At 45.7% G+C, this 22,597-nt stretch overlaps 2 protein-coding genes and 2 long non-coding RNA genes across 5 annotated transcripts in view; 3 read left to right on the forward strand and 1 right to left on the reverse strand.

Annotated features, from left to right (window-relative positions):
- The window catches only part of LOC138195828 (uncharacterized), a 1,395-nt gene extending 526 nt beyond the window's left edge, over positions 1 to 869 (forward strand). The window contains exons 1-4 of the long non-coding RNA XR_011178060.1: positions 1 to 140; positions 187 to 232; positions 325 to 393; positions 576 to 869. The exon at positions 1 to 140 is cut by the window's left edge and continues 526 nt beyond it. This is a non-coding gene — a long non-coding RNA (uncharacterized lncRNA). The remainder of the gene's footprint in view (positions 141 to 186; positions 233 to 324; positions 394 to 575) is intronic.
- The window catches only part of cnpy1 (canopy FGF signaling regulator 1), a 17,921-nt gene extending 11,911 nt beyond the window's left edge, over positions 1 to 6,010 (forward strand). Inside the window, exons 5-6 of the mRNA XM_069145512.1 lie at positions 5,595 to 5,691; positions 5,850 to 6,010. Of these exons, the coding sequence (XP_069001613.1) occupies positions 5,595 to 5,691; positions 5,850 to 5,890 (138 nt within the window). The 3' untranslated portion in view covers positions 5,891 to 6,010. The remainder of the gene's footprint in view (positions 1 to 5,594; positions 5,692 to 5,849) is intronic.
- Positions 1,188 to 2,725, forward strand: LOC138195827 (uncharacterized). 2 transcript variants are annotated; one of them, XR_011178058.1, is made up of 4 exons: positions 1,188 to 1,255; positions 1,394 to 1,749; positions 1,796 to 2,002; positions 2,162 to 2,725. It is a non-coding gene; the product is annotated as an uncharacterized lncRNA (long non-coding RNA). The 2 variants fall into 2 exon arrangements; XR_011178059.1 differs by having other exon boundaries at positions 1,394 to 1,684; positions 1,819 to 2,002.
- Positions 6,011 to 19,285: 13,275 nt separating the features above from the next.
- On the reverse strand, positions 19,286 to 22,547 carry LOC138195829 (homeobox protein engrailed-2b-like). The gene is made up of 2 exons (XM_069145513.1): positions 21,730 to 22,547; positions 19,286 to 19,617 (listed from the first exon to the last, which is right to left on the reverse strand). Exons 1-2 carry the CDS (start codon positions 22,211 to 22,213, stop codon positions 19,307 to 19,309), a joined length of 795 nt encoding a protein of 264 aa, XP_069001614.1. The 5' UTR covers positions 22,214 to 22,547; the 3' UTR covers positions 19,286 to 19,306.
- Between the last annotated feature and the right edge of the window lie 50 nt (positions 22,548 to 22,597).

The following is a 22,597-nucleotide window of genomic DNA, read 5'->3' on the forward strand; positions in this document are numbered from 1 at the left end:
TGACCGAGGTGTGTGGGGTCCTGTGACCGAGGTGTGTGGGGTCATGTGACCGAGGTGTGTGGTCATGTGACGGAGGTGTGTGGGGTCATGTGACCGAGGTGTGTGGTCATGTGACGGAGGTGTGTGGTCATGTGACGGAGGTGTGTGGGGTCATGTGACCGAGGTGTGTGGGGTCATGTGACGGAGGTGTGTGGGGTCATGTGACGGAGGTGTGTGGGGTCATGTGACCGAGGTGTGTGTGGTCATGTGACGGAGGTGTGTGGGGTCATGTGACGGAGGTGTGTGGGGTCATGTGACGGAGGTGTGTGGGGTCATGTGACGGAGGTGTGTGTGGTCATGTGACGGAGGTGTGTGGGGTCATGTGACCGAGGTGTGTGTGGTCATGTGACGGAGGTGTGTGGGGTCATGTGACGGAGGTGTGTGGGGTCATGTGACCGAGGTGTGTGGGGTCATGTGACGGAGGTGTGTGGGGTCATGTGACGGAGGTGTGTGGGGTCATGTGACCGAGGTGTGTGGGGTCATGTGACCGAGGTGTGTGGGGTCATGTGACCGAGGTGTGGGGTCCTGTGACCGAGGTGTGTGGGGTCATGTGACCGAGGTGTGTGGTCATGTGACGGAGGTGTGTGGTCATGTGACGGAGGTGTGTGGGGTCATGTGACCGAGGTGTGTGCGGTCCTGTGACGGAGGTGTGTGGGGTCATGTGACCGAGGTGTGTGTGGTCCTGTGACCGAGGTGTGTGGGGTCATGTGACCGAGGTGTGGGGTCCTGTGACGGAGGTGTGTGGGGTCATGTGACCGAGGTGTGTGGGGTCCTGTGACCGAGGTGTGTGGGGTCCTGTGACGGAGGTGTGTGGTCATGTGACGGAGGTGTGTGGGGTCATGTGACCGAGGTGTGTGGGGTCATGTGACCGAGGTGTGTGGGGTCATGTGACGGAGGTGTGTGGTCATGTGACGGAGGTGTGTGGGGTCATGTGACCGAGGTGTGTGTGGTCATGTGACGGAGGTGTGTGGGGTCATGTGACCGAGGTGTGTGTGGTCATGTGACCGAGGTGTGTGTGGTCATGTGACGGAGGTGTGTGGGGTCATGTGACCGAGGTGTGTGTGGTCATGTGACGGAGGTGTGTGGGGTCATGTGACGGAGGTGTGTGGGGTCATGTGACGGAGGTGTGTGGGGTCATGTGACGGAGGTGTGTGTGGTCATGTGACGGAGGTGTGTGGGGTCATGTGACCGAGGTGTGTGTGGTCATGTGACGGAGGTGTGTGGGGTCATGTGACGGAGGTGTGTGGGGTCATGTGACCGAGGTGTGTGGGGTCATGTGACGGAGGTGTGTGGGGTCATGTGACGGAGGTGTGTGGGGTCATGTGACGGAGGTGTGTGGGGTCATGTGACCGAGGTGTGTGGGGTCATGTGACCGAGGTGTGTGTGGTCATGTGACGGAGGTGTGTGGGGTCATGTGACCGAGGTGTGGGGTCCTGTGACCGAGGTGTGTGGGGTCATGTGACCGAGGTGTGTGGTCATGTGACGGAGGTGTGGGGTCATGTGACGGAGGTGTGTGGGGTCATGTGACCGAGGTGTGTGCGGTCCTGTGACGGAGGTGTGTGTGGTCCTGTGACCGAGGTGTGTGGGGTCATGTGACCGAGGTGTGTGGGGTCATGTGACGGAGGTGTGTGGTCATGTGACGGAGGTGTGTGGGGTCATGTGACCGAGGTGTGTGGTCATGTGACGGAGGTGTGTGGTCATGTGACGGAGGTGTGTGGGGTCATGTGACCGAGGTGTGTGGGGTCATGTGACGGAGGTGTGTGGGGTCATGTGACGGAGGTGTGTGGGGTCATGTGACCGAGGTGTGTGTGGTCATGTGACGGAGGTGTGTGGGGTCATGTGACGGAGGTGTGTGGGGTCATGTGACGGAGGTGTGTGGGGTCATGTGACGGAGGTGTGTGTGGTCATGTGACGGAGGTGTGTGGGGTCATGTGACCGAGGTGTGTGTGGTCATGTGACGGAGGTGTGTGGGGTCATGTGACCGAGGTGTGTGGGGTCATGTGACGGAGGTGTGTGGGGTCATGTGACGGAGGTGTGTGGGGTCATGTGACGGAGGTGTGTGGGGTCATGTGACCGAGGTGTGTGGGGTCATGTGACCGAGGTGTGGGGTCCTGTGACCGAGGTGTGTGGGGTCATGTGACCGAGGTGTGTGGTCATGTGACGGAGGTGTGTGGTCATGTGACGGAGGTGTGTGGGGTCATGTGACCGAGGTGTGTGCGGTCCTGTGACGGAGGTGTGTGGGGTCATGTGACCGAGGTGTGTGTGGTCCTGTGACCGAGGTGTGTGGGGTCATGTGACCGAGGTGTGGGGTCCTGTGACGGAGGTGTGTGGGGTCATGTGACCGAGGTGTGTGGGGTCCTGTGACCGAGGTGTGTGGGGTCCTGTGACGGAGGTGTGTGGTCATGTGACGGAGGTGTGTGGGGTCATGTGACCGAGGTGTGTGGGGTCATGTGACGGAGGTGTGTGGTCATGTGACGGAGGTGTGTGGGGTCATGTGACCGAGGTGTGTGTGGTCATGTGACGGAGGTGTGTGGGGTCATGTGACGGAGGTGTGTGGGGTCATGTGACCGAGGTGTGTGTGGTCATGTGACCGAGGTGTGTGTGGTCATGTGACGGAGGTGTGTGGGGTCATGTGACCGAGGTGTGTGTGGTCATGTGACGGAGGTGTGTGGGGTCATGTGACGGAGGTGTGTGGGGTCATGTGACGGAGGTGTGTGGGGTCATGTGACGGAGGTGTGTGTGGTCATGTGACGGAGGTGTGTGGGGTCATGTGACCGAGGTGTGTGTGGTCATGTGACGGAGGTGTGTGGGGTCATGTGACGGAGGTGTGTGGGGTCATGTGACCGAGGTGTGTGGGGTCATGTGACGGAGGTGTGTGGGGTCATGTGACGGAGGTGTGTGGGGTCATGTGACGGAGGTGTGTGGGGTCATGTGACCGAGGTGTGTGGGGTCATGTGACCGAGGTGTGTGTGGTCATGTGACGGAGGTGTGTGGGGTCATGTGACCGAGGTGTGGGGTCCTGTGACCGAGGTGTGTGGGGTCATGTGACCGAGGTGTGTGGTCATGTGACGGAGGTGTGGGGTCATGTGACGGAGGTGTGTGGGGTCATGTGACCGAGGTGTGTGCGGTCCTGTGACGGAGGTGTGTGTGGTCCTGTGACCGAGGTGTGTGGGGTCATGTGACCGAGGTGTGTGGGGTCATGTGACCGAGGTGTGGGGTCCTGTGACGGAGGTGTGTGGGGTCATGTGACCGAGGTGTGTGGGGTCCTGTGACCGAGGTGTGTGGGGTCCTGTGACGGAGGTGTGTGGTCATGTGACGGAGGTGTGTGGGGTCATGTGACCGAGGTGTGTGGGGTCATGTGACGGAGGTGTGTGGTCATGTGACGGAGGTGTGTGGTCATGTGACCGAGGTGTGTGTGGTCATGTGACGGAGGTGTGTGGGGTCATGTGACGGAGGTGTGTGGGGTCATGTGACCGAGGTGTGTGGGGTCATGTGACGGAGGTGTGTGGGGTCATGTGACGGAGGTGTGTGGGGTCATGTGACGGAGGTGTGTGTGGTCATGTGACGGAGGTGTGTGGGGTCATGTGACGGAGGTGTGTGGGGTCATGTGACGGAGGTGTGTGGGGTCATGTGACGGAGGTGTGTGGGGTCATGTGACGGAGGTGTGTGGGGTCATGTGACCGAGGTGTGTGGGGTCATGTGACGGAGGTGTGTGGGGTCATGTGACGGAGGTGTGTGGTCATGTGACGGAGGTGTGTGGGGTCATGTGACCGAGGTGTGTGCGGTCCTGTGACGGAGGTGTGTGGGGTCATGTGACCGAGGTGTGTGTGGTCCTGTGACCGAGGTGTGTGGGGTCATGTGACCGAGGTGTGTGGGGTCATGTGACCGAGGTGTGGGGTCATGTGACCGAGGTGTGGGGTCCTGTGACGGAGGTGTGTGGGGTCATGTGACCGAGGTGTGTGGGGTCCTGTGACCGAGGTGTGTGGGGTCCTGTGACGGAGGTGTGTGGTCATGTGACGGAGGTGTGTGGGGTCATGTGACCGAGGTGTGTGGGGTCATGTGACGGAGGTGTGTGGTCATGTGACGGAGGTGTGTGGGGTCATGTGACCGAGGTGTGTGTGGTCATGTGACGGAGGTGTGTGGGGTCATGTGACGGAGGTGTGTGGGGTCATGTGACCGAGGTGTGTGGGGTCATGTGACGGAGGTGTGTGGGGTCATGTGACGGAGGTGTGTGGGGTCATGTGACGGAGGTGTGTGTGGTCATGTGACGGAGGTGTGTGGGGTCATGTGACGGAGGTGTGTGGGGTCATGTGACGGAGGTGTGTGGGGTCATGTGACCGAGGTGTGTGGGGTCCTGTGACGGAGGTGTGTGGTCATGTGACGGAGGTGTGTGGGGTCATGTGACCGAGGTGTGGGGTCCTGTGACGGAGGTGTGTGGGGTCATGTGACCGAGGTGTGTGGGGTCCTGTGACCGAGGTGTGTGGGGTCCTGTGACGGAGGTGTGTGGTCATGTGACGGAGGTGTGTGGGGTCATGTGACCGAGGTGTGTGTGGTCATGTGACGGAGGTGTGTGGGGTCATGTGACGGAGGTGTGTGGGGTCATGTGACCGAGGTGTGTGTGGTCATGTGACGGAGGTGTGTGGGGTCATGTGACGGAGGTGTGTGGGGTCATGTGACGGAGGTGTGTGTGGTCATGTGACGGAGGTGTGTGGGGTCATGTGACGGAGGTGTGTGGGGTCATGTGACGGAGGTGTGTGTGGTCATGTGACGGAGGTGTGTGGGGTCATGTGACGGAGGTGTGTGGGGTCATGTGACGGAGGTGTGTGGGGTCATGTGACCGAGGTGTGTGGGGTCATGTGACGGAGGTGTGTGGGGTCATGTGACGGAGGTGTGTTTACCAAGCAGAAGGTTTGTGTTGTGTTCAAGGTCCACCGTTCCAGAGGACTCAGACTCACTGGATGTCGATGATGAACAGCTCAGATAGTTTCTTTCTTCTTCTCTGGTCATTTCTGCTTTATACACCTTTCAGGATTTAAATACAAGTTAAATAAATACAATAAAATAATATAAATTACATTTAAATGTGGACAGCACCGTGAATTTACCTTCAGCTCCTTTTATCAGCGGAGGATAATAGTTTTGTTTATTTATTATTGTTTATTATATTATTCCAGCTGCAAAATGAAATCCTAATCTGGGTTCATGTCAGCTGATCTGAAACCTGCTGCAGGAATGAGTCATGAAATTCACCTCCGCTGCTTTTCTGCTCGTCAGCTTCCTGTTTTCTTTCTTGTTGGAGGAAGAAAAAAAGTTTAAATTCTCCTCGAATAAAAAGAAATCAGAATCAGTTTGATATCAAACTGTGAATCTGAAGTGCCGAGTGGAAACATGGTCGCCGCCCTGCGAGGGGCACAAAGACGTGTGTGTGAGGCCTGCTCTCAGTCCTGTGTGTGTGTGTGTGTGTGTGTGTGTGTGTGTGTGTGTGTGTGTGTGTGTGTGTGTGTGTGTGTGTGTGTGTGTGTGTGTGTGTGTGTGTGTGTGTGTGTGTGTGTCAGTGTGAGACGGTGGTGGAGGAACTGGAGGACGACATCGTCTCCGCGTTCAGCCGCGACGTGGAGAACGTGCACCAGGAGTTATGCAACAGAGTCTCAGGTACCTCCACCCTCCCCCCTCCACCCCTCCTCCCTTCCCCCTCCACCCTCCACCCCAACATCATAATCTGTCTCTGTTTCAGTCACGATTAAATCGAGTTTTGTCTTTTGCTCGGCGTGTCCGTCCTCCGTCTCCTGGTGTCTCCGTTCTCCTTCCAGACTTCTGTTCAGACATCCGTCCCACCGCCGAGGAGTTGTAGTGTTTCCTGTTCTCGGAGGACCGCAGGGACCAGACATCATGGAGAGAAAGGCCGTTAATAAAGATATTTTTTGATAAATATTTGACTTTTTGATGAAATAAAGGAGACGTCCCGACGCTGCTCGCTGCTGTTTGTCTCCGAGGTTTTCTGAATCAAACTGAACTCATTCATGAAAAAACAGAAATTTCAGGTCGTGGTCCACGAGATGCTGCAAGTTTCTCAACGAGTCAATTTCTCAATCAAACGTGTCCGAATATTCAGTTTTACATCAGTGAAAACAACGTTTGGACGAAACTAAATGTTTTCAGACGGTTTTCTGACATTTTAGACGAAACCATGAAACCATTGAAGTGTTTTTTGCAGCGATCGTTGGAGGTCGTCTCGCTGCAGCGGTGGTGTCCTCGGTCAAACGAGGTCCGACCTTCGTCCCTCTAAATGTTCACAACAAGCGACATGCAGACTGAACAACTGCAGGAAACGCTGCAAGCTGATTGGCTCCCGTGTCGGGCCGGGGTGTTGTCTGGATGGGAACATGCAGCGTCTTCTCAACCAAACTAGAGGTGTGCAGGTCCTCGTCTGATTGGACCAGATCGGCCACAGCTGGTGGATGATTGGTCAGAAGGCGGTGCATTGATATGCTAAAGGTTGCCGGGCCTCAGAGGCAGCGGGGCAGCGGGGCAGCTCCAACATGGCTGACCCTCTCTCAACGGTGAGGAGCAATTCATGGTTTAACCAACTGTAACCTGAGTAATCAAGAAGAAATCACAGAAGAAGAAATGAAGGCGGTGAGAATCGAACAACGTGCTGCCGTCGGTGGAAAATTAACTTTATTCTGACTTTCATGAAGCCGACTCAGCAGATCCACAAACACAGAGCGCTGAACCCTGATTGGATCTCTGCAACGACATCACGAAGGTTTCTGTCTGAACATTCCCACATCGAAGCCAAACTGTCCTCCGTGTTTCTGCACGACTACCAGTGGGCGTGGCCTAAACAGATTATCCACATACATGATGATGCTTCACTCCTACTTCTCAGAGGCTTTTATGATGACGTCATCTTTATTTATAAAACTCAACATTATTCTTTACAATCTGTCCTCAGGGTCTTAAACCAGAGACATCTTTAACAGTAATGAACCTCCGGAGAGAAAACTATGAGTATGATTACTGTCATCAAACAACATCACTGATAATCATGTAAAAAATATTTAATGAGTTGTAGTTCAGTTGGTTGTGTTGTGTTTGTGTTTCCCCTTCAGTTTCTGAATGGTCCGATCCGCTCTTATAAATGCTCCCCGTCGTGTCAGCTGGACACTTGTTGTGTTGATGAATCCTGAGATGAGTTCTGTTCAGTTCACCTCTTTTATGGGTCCAGAAATTTAAGTGTTTTTGTGATTATTTTCTTTTTGGGGGTTAATTAAGCCTTTTTTTCTGAGATAGTTCATGTAGGTTCACAAACATAGTCAGAGAGTAACTCCAACCAGAAACACATCCTCCTCCTCTCCATTTACTGCTCTTCCTCTCAGACATCCTGACGCCTGCTGATCGGCCGTTTTACAAACCTCAAGTGAGAAAGAGAAATTCTGAAAATGAACCATAAAAATGTCTTTATTGGATCTCTTCTTTCAGCTCCACAACACATCACTTCAGAGTAGCATCCACAAAATGTCCATTCCTGTTTCTGATTATTTGTCCTCTGTGCTAATGAGCAGCAGTGTGACTGCAGCCGTCAGTAGAAGCTCCATGTTGAGGTCTGTCTGGTTGTGGACGACTGGAAAAGACGAGTCAATTTATTTTCCACTAAAATATCCAAACTAGTAGCTTTGAATTTAAATGATCTTTCTACGTAATAAAACATAAACCATAACTGATAGTGCAGCTCAACTGCAGATTTTTTTAATTTTTCAAAAAGTTGAAGACGTTTTTTTTTTTTTAAATCAACATGTCCAGCTATTTTTCCATTTTTACCTGCTAAATTCAGGTAATTTAAAATTCTCAGATATTTCTGCCGTTAATTAGTCTAGACTGATCGGGCCAAAATCTAAAAACTCAATATGTCCAGTTATAATTAGTATTATTGTATTAATTGTTTCAAGATCATTAAGTCCACATAGACATTAACTGGTAAATAATCATATGTTCAGACCACAGACTGGATATAAAACTACAGACTGGATATAAAACACAGACTGGATATAAAACTACAGACTGGATATAAAACACAGACTGGATATAAAACACAGACTGGATATAAAACTACAGACTGGATATAAAACACAGACTGGATATAAAACTACAGACTGGATATAAAACTACAGACTGGATATAAAACACAGACTGGATATAAAACTACAGACTGGATATAAAACACAGACTGGATATAAAACTACAGACTGGATATAAAACACAGACTGGATATAAAACACAGACTGGATATAAAACTACAGACTGGATATAAAACAGACTGGATATAAAACACAGACTGGATATAAAACTACAGACTGGATATAAAACAGACTGGATATAAAACTACAGACTGGATATAAAACACAGACTGGATATAAAACTACAGACTGGATATAAAACTACAGACTGGATATAAAACACAGACTGGATATAAAACTACAGACTGGATATAAAACAGACTGGATATAAAACTACAGACTGGATATAAAACACAGACTGGATATAAAACTACAGACTGGATATAAAACAGACTGGATATAAAACACAGACTGGATATAAAACTACAGACTGGATATAAAACACAGACTGGATATAAAACTACAGACTGGATATAAAACACAGACTGGATATAAAACTACAGACTGGATATAAAACACAGACTGGATATAAAACTACAGACTGGATATAAAACAGACTGGATATAAAACTACAGACTGGATATAAAACACAGACTGGATATAAAACTACAGACTGGATATAAAACAGACTGGATATAAAACTACAGACTGGATATAAAACACAGACTGGATATAAAACTACAGACTGGATATAAAACAGACTGGATATAAAACACAGACTGGATATAAAACTACAGACTGGATATAAAACACAGACTGGATATAAAACTACAGACTGGATATAAAACACAGACTGGATATAAAACTACAGACTGGATATAAAACAGACTGGATATAAAACTACAGACTGGATATAAAACACAGACTGGATATAAAACTACAGACTGGATATAAAACAGACTGGATATAAAACACAGACTGGATATAAAACTACAGACTGGATATAAAACAGACTGGATATAAAACTACAGACTGGATATAAAACACAGACTGGATATAAAACTACAGACTGGATATAAAACACAGACTGGATATAAAACACAGACTGGATATAAAACTACAGACTGGATATAAAACAGACTGGATATAAAACACAGACTGGATATAAAACTACAGACTGGATATAAAACAGACTGGATATAAAACTACAGACTGGATATAAAACACAGACTGGATATAAAACTACAGACTGGATATAAAACTACAGACTGGATATAAAACTACAGACTGGATATAAAACACAGACTGGATATAAAACTACAGACTGGATATAAAACAGACTGGATATAAAACTACAGACTGGATATAAAACAGACTGGATATAAAACACAGACTGGATATAAAACTACAGACTGGATATAAAACACAGACTGGATATAAAACTACAGACTGGATATAAAACACAGACTGGATATAAAACTACAGACTGGATATAAAACACAGACTGGATATAAAACTACAGACTGGATATAAAACAGACTGGATATAAAACTACAGACTGGATATAAAACACAGACTGGATATAAAACTACAGACTGGATATAAAACAGACTGGATATAAAACTACAGACTGGATATAAAACACAGACTGGATATAAAACTACAGACTGGATATAAAACAGACTGGATATAAAACACAGACTGGATATAAAACTACAGACTGGATATAAAACACAGACTGGATATAAAACTACAGACTGGATATAAAACACAGACTGGATATAAAACTACAGACTGGATATAAAACAGACTGGATATAAAACTACAGACTGGATATAAAACACAGACTGGATATAAAACTACAGACTGGATATAAAACAGACTGGATATAAAACACAGACTGGATATAAAACTACAGACTGGATATAAAACAGACTGGATATAAAACTACAGACTGGATATAAAACACAGACTGGATATAAAACTACAGACTGGATATAAAACAGACTGGATATAAAACTACAGACTGGATATAAAACACAGACTGGATATAAAACTACAGACTGGATATAAAACACAGACTGGATATAAAACTACAGACTGGATATAAAACACAGACTGGATATAAAACTACAGACTGGATATAAAACAGACTGGATATAAAACACAGACTGGATATAAAACTACAGACTGGATATAAAACAGACTGGATATAAAACTACAGACTGGATATAAAACACAGACTGGATATAAAACTACAGACTGGATATAAAACAGACTGGATATAAAACTACAGACTGGATATAAAACACAGACTGGATATAAAACTACAGACTGGATATAAAACACAGACTGGATATAAAACTACAGACTGGATATAAAACAGACTGGATATAAAACTACAGACTGGATATAAAACACAGACTGGATATAAAACTACAGACTGGATATAAAACAGACTGGATATAAAACTACAGACTGGATATAAAACACAGACTGGATATAAAACTACAGACTGGATATAAAACAGACTGGATATAAAACACAGACTGGATATAAAACTACAGACTGGATATAAAACACAGACTGGATATAAAACTACAGACTGGATATAAAACACAGACTGGATATAAAACTACAGACTGGATATAAAACAGACTGGATATAAAACTACAGACTGGATATAAAACACAGACTGGATATAAAACTACAGACTGGATATAAAACAGACTGGATATAAAACACAGACTGGATATAAAACTACAGACTGGATATAAAACAGACTGGATATAAAACTACAGACTGGATATAAAACAGACTGGATATAAAACTACAGACTGGATATAAAACACAGACTGGATATAAAACTACAGACTGGATATAAAACAGACTGGATATAAAACTACAGACTGGATATAAAACACAGACTGGATATAAAACTACAGACTGGATATAAAACACAGACTGGATATAAAACTACAGACTGGATATAAAACACAGACTGGATATAAAACTACAGACTGGATATAAAACTACAGACTGGATATAAACCACAGACTGGATATAAACGTGTTCGTAGCTTCAGGTCTGAAAAATCAGTGGACGGGACGTAGTATCGTCAGTTTTCCAGATATCGTCAGATCCACCTCTGGCTCCTCCCCCAGCTCGTCCAAATATGGTCACTTCCTGCTCCAAACCGCTCCGAACTAGCAAAGATGGTGACGAACAGAATCTGAACTGGAGGATTCATAACGTTCACAAACCAACGATGACATCACTGATGGTTGATGACATCACTGCTGGTTGATGACATCACTGATGGTTGATGACATCACTGATGGATGATACTGGTTCTGACCAGTCTGACCATATTTCACTTTTTTTTTTGGACACTGAATTGGTGAGACTGTGATGATCGTTCAGATATTCTTTGTCTTCAGTGGCTACTAGCTTAGCATCAACTGATCTCTGAACTGTTGCTGGTCAAGCTGTATTGGAGGTTATAAGAAAAATCACGCAATGAAAAATATAACGTGAATGTTGTTGATCCCTCTTCAGTCAGACAGTGTTGTCGGAGTTTACTTATTCATGTTTTAAAGGGTATTTTAAAGTTTAGTTGCTGCCTGACACATATTTATGAAAGCAGGAATTAGAAAAGCGTGGGCTGGTTGTTGCTGGATGAACCGGGCCGATGGATTCAGAGCCGAGGACGAGCTCCAGTTTCATGTTCACCAGCACGACTCTGCAAAGCACCTTTTTTTACTACCTTCACTTTCTCTGCGTTTCCCAGCGTCCCTCCAGTCTGTTTGTCGTTCCTACAGCAGCAGTAAGTCTGTCCCCCCCTCCCCATCCTCCCTCCCTACACCCCCTCCCCACCCCTCTCCCCGCCGGTTTGATTTCCCCTGCCTGAAGTCACAGTAGGACCCAATACGAGCTCATTGTATAGCTGCCTGTCTGGAAATGTCAAGGAGCTGAGCTTCCACCCCTGACAGATCAAGGGTTACCAAGGTGCTGACTGGCCACAGGGTTAAACACTCACTTCCCTCATCGCTCGACAGTTTGACTTTTAGTCGCTCCAAGCTGAACTACAAAGAGGGCGTAAATACTTCTGTTGGGAGGAAAATGTGACAAAACTTTGAACAAAGTCTAGCTGGAGTTAAATGGAAGCTGCAGTTTGTTCATGGTTTTGTTGTTCTTTTCTATTTGCTGTTTCCAAATGAGAACTGTCAATACTCAGATGGATGATTTACTGCTTCACTTGTAAGTTCAGGCAACACTTTTTACTTCCACAGTGGTCGAAGGTGTTCAGGCGGATGCGTTGGGCTGTTTCTTCATCGTGTTCTTGGATCCCTGCAGCAACTGTGTCGAGTACAATGTGATCATAACTGATAGAAATGATGTGCAAATGAGCTCTTTTGAAATAAACTGCAATTATTACTTAAACTACAGCAGCTGCAGTCCATCTCAGCTTGTAACCCGGAATCACGGCAAAACGTGAAATAGACACGCTTTGGCCTGTTGAGGCGTGACAGTTACACATTTTCCTGTAGTGGACGAAACTTACTGCATGTGATTTACAGGAAAATGAAACATTTATATAAAACACGTGGCTGGCGTTAGAAAACAAAAAATAACTGAACAAAACCTTTATCATCTCCTGGATTCAAAAGATATTTTCCTCTAGCTTCTGTTGTGGGACTTTGGTCACATGAGCCCGCATCACACATCTACGTTTGTGTAAGTTTCACGTTTTCAAGACGTGTAACTTTCACGCCGAGACAGCGTGTCTATTTCACGTTTTGCCGTGATGCTTGGTTGCACCTTCATGGCGGACACTCATCATAATTTGGGGAAATGATTCTCAACAGGAGATTTTTGTTGAGTTGATACGTCCTAAAACGTTCGCTTTTATTGTAAATGACAGATTTGCAGTACGTTTAGGTTTTTATCTGTGTTGGGATGTGAAGCTCCAACCTTCGCTCTGCTTCACCATACAAAGGACATCTGTCCAGCGCCGATCCTGAACATTAGTCTGGGACAGAAATAAAGAGGTGTGCTATTATTCATTGTGGGTGTAATTTCTTGGTGTGATGTTTTCTGCAGCTCTGTTTCTGAGAAATACTGACACATCAAACCCCAGCTGAATATTGAAGATGGAGGAGAGCGTTGCTTCTAAAGTAGCAGTGTTACTACCGAGCTAGGACCATTAAATAATAGTTTTTCTGAGCCTTAACGTTCACTCGTTGAAAAGAAAAAGCCCTTAAAGACAAAGTGTGATTCTGTATTCTTGTATCTTTACTCTTATAACATAAAGTTTGGGCACTGAGCTGCAGCATTAACTTGTATTCTAACAAGATTAAAATATATTTGTCCTGGAGATTAGCATAGTTAAGTCTCCCTTCTTTCAGCCTCCGGGCGGCTGCAGCGGGCTTTGATCAGCGTAGCGCGGCGAGGCCCAGGCTTGGCCTGGCCATCCGAGGCCCGGGTGTGAAATTGGTCTGATGTCATCCCCCATTCTCCACCTTCACCAGCTTTCAGTGCCCGTAATTATATTTCCGCCACAAAGCCCCCGTCCCCTTCATTCCATATTCCAAGTTTGACTAGGAAGCGTTTAGAGAACTATGGCTAAATTACTCAGTGGGGGGAAGGGGGACTGGACGGGCTGTCTTTTGTCCGGCGGAGGCACAGGGGACATCAATACTTGGTGATATGTACTTTTCTTTTCTCTGCCCGTCTGCCCTTTGCCTCTGCCTGTTGGAGAGGTTAAATTTATGACAAGGGGATGCATGAACTTTGAGTAAATAAGATGTTTTCTATGTTTCCCCTCTTGAGACTCTGTAGCTGCAGAACAAGTGCACCTGTCGCTCCGACATGACCATCATACAGAACCTACAAGTATTTACCAAGTGTTTCCCACATGTTGCAACATATGATAACATGGGGAAATATCTGTTTCACGTGGTGCTTCACACATCCCCACAAAAGTGTTACAAAACCATGCTTCACATGTGCACGATCACGTGTCATGTGACCACCACAGACTGTTTATAAAAGAGTTCGTATCTTCAGGTCTGTAAAATGGTTCTGATCCAGAAGTGTCTTCAGCTGCAATACCAGCGAGTGCCACTAGAGGTCGGCTCCAAAAAGCCTCCGGCTCCATAGACTCCCATTCAACTTCTCTCATCAAATCCAAAGTGAATAACAATACGGCTTTTGCACCTTTGGTGCTCGGGCCCTAATAAAATGACTCCACCAGTTATTTCATCATCCATCAGTGATGTCATCGTTGGTTTGTGAACGTTATGAATCCTCCAGTTCAGATTCTGTCCGTCACCATCTTTACTAGTTCAGAGCGGTTTGGAGCAGGAAGTGACCATATTTGGACGAGCTGGGGGAGGAGCCAGCGGTGGATCTGACCGATCTGATCGGAAACCCGACTATACTGGAGAAGTTGAATGGGAGTCTATGGAGTCGGAGGCGTTTTGGAGCCGACCTCTAGTGGCACTCGTTGGTATTGCAGCTTAATAAACTTCTGCATTCGGAACCATTTTTCAGACCTGAAGCTACGAACTCTTTTATATTCAGAGTGTCACTTTGATACAGAAAAGATCAATTCCTGGTCTACAGCGCCCACTACAGTGTGGGATAGAAACTAACCTGAACCCAAAGCGTCTGCAGCTTACGGTCTCTCAGAACTACTTTTTAAAATGTGCCACGAGCGATTTACAAACCAAATGTGTTTCTAGTTGCCTTCACTGGAAGGTGGAGTTAGTAGTCGTGAAAGATGGAGAAAATTTAAAAACTATTTATTAATGGGGAAAATTTGAAGACTATCGCTGGATTAAACATGAAAAATAAGACAAATAAAGTTAAAAAATATATATATATATATATATATAAGAAATATAAGATAAAGGAAGATTCTTGACATTTTGAACGTAACAACAAGCTTTTCGATGAAAAGATGTTTTAATTTGACCACAATGTTCCATCAGAGGCGTCCCGTCGTGTTGAGAATTCCCCCTGACCTCCGCAGTTGGAACCAAACAGGAAAAAGATGTCCATTTCTCACCATTTCTTGGCCGTACTGTTGCCACCTGCTGCTTTCTGCATGGACACCCAAAGCATTTTGACCTTCATCCAGGTTCTCTGGCCAGTCCACCCCCCCACCACAGAACCCCCAACCCCTCCGGATGACAGCCCCAGACTGTGCATAGAAAACCCGGCTCACAGCTTTTTCTCCCTCTCTCCTCGTCCAAGTCAAGAGTATCTCAGCTCATCAAGTCAGCGGCCGTTGGGCGTTACTTCCACATACAAGCCAGCTAAGAAAGGAAATGCAGATGAGGCTTCTGCAGCCATTCAGAGAGCCCAGGTCACTGCCGCTGCTGCTGCCAGTGGGCCGGTCCCAGACAACTGCGGGGCTGTTTTGTTTCCAGGATCTCCCTCTGCTCGCCATATTTTCTGTATTCCTGTGTTTTTGCAGCGCGGTCAGCTGTTCAGGTAACTCAGACACGAACAGACATGTGGGACCGTTTTCAGCCACGACTGGGGGACGATCTGGCTGCCGGATCGCTCGTGGGGAGCAAAGTGTTCTGGGTTTTCAGATCATATCTTTAATGTTTTAACCTTCAAAAGTCTGCAAACGTTTCTGCAGCGAGCAAACCAAGTGGGATGGATGAGGCGGAGATGCAGACGGAGCTGCTCGTTGTTTCACCTGCGTTTGAACCACTTTGTCCACAGAAACCTGTTTGATATACAGAACGTTTTTGTTATTTTACAACACAGACACCCTCCGTGTGCATGAATACTCCAAAATTCAAAGCCTGAATAACATCCGGGAAGATTTTACTGAAAATCTTTGTGAAATAACGACGAAAACATGCAAATGTTTTGTCACAGATCCCTTTGAGTGTTTTTCCCGTCTGACCGAGTAGCAGCTGGTGGAGACTTTATTCTGGGTGTGTTATTGTCGTAGAGAAGGAGAACCTTTTATTTGGACATTTCACTGAAGTTTTGACCTTTAGGCTGTTTATTATAAACTGACTACAATAACAACTGTTTCTTTTTTGGATTTTAAATTATGTTGATTCAGCTGAACTCTGCAGAAAAACGTCAAACTCATACAAAAAAAATGAAGTAGTTTCTTGAAGATGAGAACTCAAAGAGGGTCAACTGATGTCGTTCAGAGTAAAAGAGTTTCGGTTGAGAAACTCCCACCAATTTGATCACTATTAAATTCACTGCTTTACTGTAGCGGAGCAGCAGGAGGCTTTTCACTTCTCCCAGGTCGTTTTAGAAAATCCTGCAAATGGAAAAATCAGAGAAACTCGGTCCTGGTCCACCGGAGAAACAACATCAGTCGTCACTCAACTAAAAGTAGAAACTGAAATAGGTTTTACTACTAAAACCAAGTGGTGACACGAGTTCTCAGCTCTCAGCTTCCTTCAGCTCAGAACGGACTTCCCCAAACTAACTAAAAACCATCAAATGTTCCTGTAATGACTCCCCCCGCACCCCCCCCCCCCCCACCACCACCACTAAGTGCCTGTATTTCCGAAATATCAAAGTTTAAAGAGCTTTGAGAAACTTTGAAATAAAACATGTGATCCAATAAAATATTGTAATTTAACTTCAACTGTGCCTTGATACTGAGTTGGAAATCATGGATCTTCAAGTTTGGTCTTTTTCATTTATTTCCAAAGCGTAAAATAAACACGCCCGTCCACCAAGGCAAAACGTGAGATGGACACTCTTGTGACTTCACTGAACAGCAAATATTTCGTCTTCATCGTGATCTGTTTTTGTCCCTTTAAGAAAAACATATAACTCCAACATGTGGGCCACTTTCAGAGCTGTAAAGGACATTTATAAGAAGAGCGTGTCACCATCAGTTCAAACCAGAATCCTGACCTGCCACGGTTCTTTAGGATCGTGTTTGTCACTGAAATGGATTTTCAGCTGATTTGGAAACAACTGCATCACCTCCCTTTAACTGACCTTAATGTCAATAAAAACCTAAAAACCTGAGATTTGATGACAAGTGCAGCTCTTTTAGGAAACACTGTGTTGAATGGTGTCCTCCATGTTGTGTCAGCACTCTCATTGTTAGGCATTTATTCAAATATTTCAATAAACCACCCGCAAACTCCAAAAACCCTCCTCCCTGCAACATTATTCATATTTATTCTGTGATTTTCTTTTTTTTTTCCTGAATCATCAATACAATAAAATAATCTGAAAAGTCAAATCTGCATTGTTGTCATTTATTTACCATCACACCATTATGATATAAATTATTTACATGTATATAAAAAAAGAACTACAGCTGAGCAAAAACAACAAAAAACTAATATTTTATCTTAAAAAATCCTGATGTGAAAAAATCCCATTTGCAACATAGAAAACAACCGTCCGTGTGTTCAGGCTGAATTTACACAACTTTAAGGCAGAAGCTCGTCAAGGTTTGTGATCGATGCAAGAGAAACGGACACACACACATCTACACACACATGTACACACACACTCACTGCATCGTAAGACCTCGGTTTGGTTCGGATCCACATGAACTGGATCCAGCGGAGATGTTGCGTTCAAACAGAAATATTATTGTAGTAAAAATAAGTTATGTAAACACTCCAGAGCCCCTTTTTTTTTTCCACATGGCTCTAGATGTTGGTAGTATGATAAATAAGAATATAATGGTCTTTGATCACAACAAATAAAACTCTTCTCTTGAACATTCGTGTTGCACATGTAGGTCCAGGATTTGGCCGCAGGGTGCTGAGCCAAGTCGGGACCGTAGAAATTCTGAAGGACAAGACATTTTAAAGATTTTTTTTTTTTTTCCAAATTAGTGTTGATAGAAAATAATTTCTTGATTTTACGTCTTTTGAAAATAAAAATACAACATTTAAATAAAAAGCAGTTGTGTTCAATTGCGTGTGCGTTCACTTCCAAATCTTGTTCTGATTATAATTTCGTTATTAAACAGTGTTCACCAGACAGCCTGTATAAAGTAGAGCTTTAATTCCACATAGAAAACGCGTGATTACATCCCGCACGTCGCGAGGCTTCAGAGACCTGCAGGTAAACATTCACAGCGCGGGAAGAAAGAAGAGGAAGAAGAAAAGAGCAGGAAATAATCAACAGAACAAACACACAGAGGTTCTCTCAGTTCCCAGAATGCAGCAGAAACAAATCTTTGGATTTCAGCATATAGTTTTTTTTGATAAAACAGTCAGACGGCCGCAGGGCTGCAGCGCGTCACGGTCCACCTTCCGGAGCGCTCGAGCTCCTGGTGGATGTTTCCTCTAAGAAACCATCAAAGTTGTGTCCTTTACTTTGCTGACGGTTTTCAAAGTTCACTGATAACATTCACGCTGTTTTCGTTCACTTTCCGGTTGGCAGGCAGGTGCGGAGCTCCGCAGCGGGACAGGGTGACCCGGATGTGTTGCGGGGGTCCGTCTGTCTGAACCGCAACAGTCCTGCGGTCCATTCATGTCCCAGTCTTCAGGGAAATTACGACAAATACAGAAGAAAATGAGATCATGCCGGATCTTAGGCCTAATTCCAGATGGCGGGTAGTTACTGGACACGTTAACAAGGAATAATGTCCAAAAGGCCTTTTAATCTATTCATAGTTTGTTTTCAAAATGTTTTTTTACATTCTATTTTGCTCTTAAATCTGCCAAAACATACTTTGATCCCGCACGTAAATGCACCTGAAATCAACTTTATTGACAATTATGCCTAATTTTAGTGAAAAAAAAGAAGAACCTGCACGCTGTTTTGGTAGGCCTTAATGCACCGTGACGCAATGTTGCCGGAAGTAAGAGTAAACGTGAAAAGTTCACAGCTCTTCAACTGGACCTGTGACTTGCAGGTAGCTCGCGCTCTCTCTGCAGGGTGACAGAACATCTGGGAAATGTCCGACTCGTGTGACAGAACATCTGGGAAATGTCCGACTCGTGTGTGTGACCTGAACGCAGCCTCGGATTGGATGCCGTCACAGCTGCAGCCCGGTGAGCTCGCGGTAAACACTCTCCCACACACCCGGTAACGTCTCTGGTTTAAATATGAATGCTGGTACTCGAGTATTTTATTGCATGATTCAGAGCCCCCCCCCCCCCCCGAGTCTCCCCGAGTCTCCTCTAGTCGCTGTCGTCGTCCTTGGCCGCGGCGTGGTTGTACAGTCCCTGCGCCATCAGGTGCAGCGCCAGCGCGTTTTTATTTCCGGCGGATTTCTTGATTTTGGCGCGCTTGTTCTGAAACCAGATTTTGATCTGGGACTCGTTGAGGCCCAGGTCCCGGGCCAGGCTCTGCCGCCGCTGCTCCGTCAGGTACCGGTTGTTCTGGAACTCCGTCTTCAGCCGCTGCAGCTGCTCCGCGGTGAAGGCCGTGCGGGGCCGCTTGTCCTCTTTACTCGGGGTCGGCGCTTTCTTTGGTTTGCGGGATCTGGGGCCTGCGGGGTGGAGACGGGATCAGTGGTCGGGGTTTACACACATATCAAATATAGTGAAATAAATCAATCAAAAACCGTCTTTGATGAAGCTGAATGTGCTCATCACGCGGTGTGCGGCCTGAACACTTCCTGACTCAAACTTTCTGGCGCAAATAAGTGAAACAGAAAAGGCCTTCTGCTCACTGAGGACTCCGATCTTTAGTTATTGCCGACTTTTATCATTAAATTGAATAATTCATAATTCTAGCAGCCTATAAATCCAATGAGGGGATGAATAAAACAGTGAAATATCTCCTGATCTAAATATCTTCACATTTTTACGACCTATTTCCTGATTTATGTATTTATTTTTCTGATATCCTTTTTGATCATTTTGTTTCTTTTATGGGTAAATGTTTTGCAAAATAAAGGGGGGAGGGGGGGTGATGCATGACGTGATTCTGAAGGAAAATATTCCGAGAAACTTTGCTGGAATCCCCAAAAACACAAGTGCAGGAATTGGAGGATATTGTGCGTTCATCCATCTGCACGGTGACAGCAGACTCTAGTGAGGAAGAGGAGGAGGTGGGGGGCAGATGGGGGTGGGGTCAGGATATATGATGGAGGATGGGGGAGTTGGGCGCCTCTTTCCCTCCCTGTTACCATAGGAACTCCATTTAAAAAAAAAAAGGCAGAAAAGAAAGCAGAAGTAGTTTCAGAGTGATTGTTTAGTTTGATATCTTTTAGTTGTTTCTTTCCGATGAAACCAGATGAAACATCTTCATCACGTGAAGATGAAAAACAGACATGAATGAACTGCTCACCAACACACGGCTGGTCGCTCCATTAAACTGTAACACGTACATATTTAATAAAACCGTACAGGTTCATGTTGAGTTTTTTGAGCTGATGTGGTGTTGGTCTAACGAAGCCAGGCCAGCTGACCTCGGAGGGCCCTTTGTGGTCCTTTCCATAAGCCTGCACCTCGACGGAAACTTTTTGCTGTGTTTGTACACAACAATAAAAACAACATTTCACCCAGTTTTTACTTCGTTCTGAACTTTTCTAATAAAAATCCTTCGATGGAGGATATTCATGTTAAATCTCTGCTCGGCTGCGGGTTCGTTCCTACAAACATTATTTAAACGTGACAAAGGAAAAGTCCAAGTGCAGCATGGTCCACCTGCGAAGCCCCGCAGCCTGCACACAACCTCTTATTATAATCATCATCATCATCATCATCTTCATCTTCATGTGAGATTAAACAACGATGTTTGTGACGGCAGCACATCAGAAACATCCATGTTAGTGTGAAGAGACACAATCATGTCCTCACTTCTCTCAGACCAACATGGAAATCACTGCAACTCCCTTTTTACTTTTTATTCTGCGGGTTGAAAAAAACAACAACCTTTAAAGCTCCAATGTTCACATTTCACGTCGAACCTTTTGGGACACACGGCCTCACTTTTTTAGGACCCCCCCCCCCCCCCCATCACCACCACCCCTCTCCTCTTTGTCAAAAAAATATGCTAATGAAATATTAACAAAGAAGACGAAGGAACAATGGCGTCAAACTTGGTTTTACTTCACTTTTCCACAGATTTCACAAAAACTTTCGTCTCCTGTTTAATTTAAGCTTTATTTTCAGGAGACTTTTAAAACGATCTGTTCACATTAATTTTGTTTTAAAGACAAAAATCTCATCGAATTTCATCCGAAAAACAACTCGGAGGAGTTTTAATCTGCCTTTAAAGTAGTTTGTCTGATGGAGATTAGTTTTAGTTCGTTTCTAATGATGTTAGCTTTAACCTTTAAAAAAAAATAACATCGAAAGTATGAAATAAATAATCCTAACATTAGTTGTGATGATAGAATAATTGAGTGATATGCCTGTTACGTAGGCTTGATATTCTCAGACGAATTTTTAGAAAAAGAGGACTAGTTTATATTTGTTTATATTTTGAAAAAGTACTTGTTTTAAAAGTAGAAAATGACGCAATCAGATCTTTTTCTCGGCTTCAGTTTTTTCGGACTTCTTCAGAAATTCAGTTGCCAAACTGGGATTTATTTTTTTTCCCTTTTAATTAACAAAAAAAGTCCGAGTATTTGTATGTTTTTCTTTCCACCCACCTGCTGACGGACGGTCCGAGTAGCGGGTACAGTACACCCAGGCCGGCCACAGCATCGGCTTGGCCGCCGGGGCCGCGCTGGCCTCCGGGCTGCGGCAGCGCTCTCCCCCGCCCTTCACCGCGGCATCCCCGGCTATCAGGTCGGGCCTCACGGCCTCAGTGTCCCGGTGCTGGTCGGTGGAGGCTCCCGAGTCCTCCTCCTTCCCGTCTCCTCCTCCACCCTGCTGCGGGTTGCCAGTTTTGGACCCTTTCCTTCCCGTCAGATCCTCTCTCCGGATGATGACTCCCAGACCGAGTCCCTCCCGAACTAAAGTCCCGTCCTTCCTCTTTCTGCCGAAGTCCGGTCTCAAGATGTTGTCGATGTAGAAGTTGGTGACCCGGTGGGACTGCTGGTTGCCGGGCTGCAGGAGGGGCAGGATGGCCCGGTTGGACTCCTCTCCGGAGTCCTGGGGGCGCTCCGGGTCGGGCCGAGCGTTTTCTTCCATAATGATGAAGCCTGCTCCGCCTCAGATCTTCAAGTAATCCCGGTCTGACGCGTCCTCTTCACTTTATAATCGATTAATAATTATTTATGACTCAAAAGACAAAAGTGGCGACGAGAAAAACGAATTCCTTCCTGCACACTAGTTTATTCTGTTTTTCTGTGTAAACGCGCCTCTGATGATTTTGACAAAGAACATTCATGCTTCAGTTTGTGCTGAGAGCCTCTTCCTCGCGGCGGGAGGCCGACTGATCATTATTTCTGTTTCTAACTATAAAAAAAAAAGAGTCTAAAAAAACGGAGTATTATTTTTTCCGGGTCCCTGCACACAATTATTGATGCTTCCTGCAGCACTAAAGTGCCCTGATAAAGACGCCGCTCAAATAGC

This window comes from Embiotoca jacksoni, unplaced genomic scaffold (assembly GCF_022577435.1).
Source record: "Embiotoca jacksoni isolate LCO1_2020_lvr unplaced genomic scaffold, fEmbJac1.0.p SCAF_127, whole genome shotgun sequence".
Classification (NCBI taxonomy): Eukaryota; Metazoa; Chordata; class Actinopteri; family Embiotocidae; genus Embiotoca; species Embiotoca jacksoni.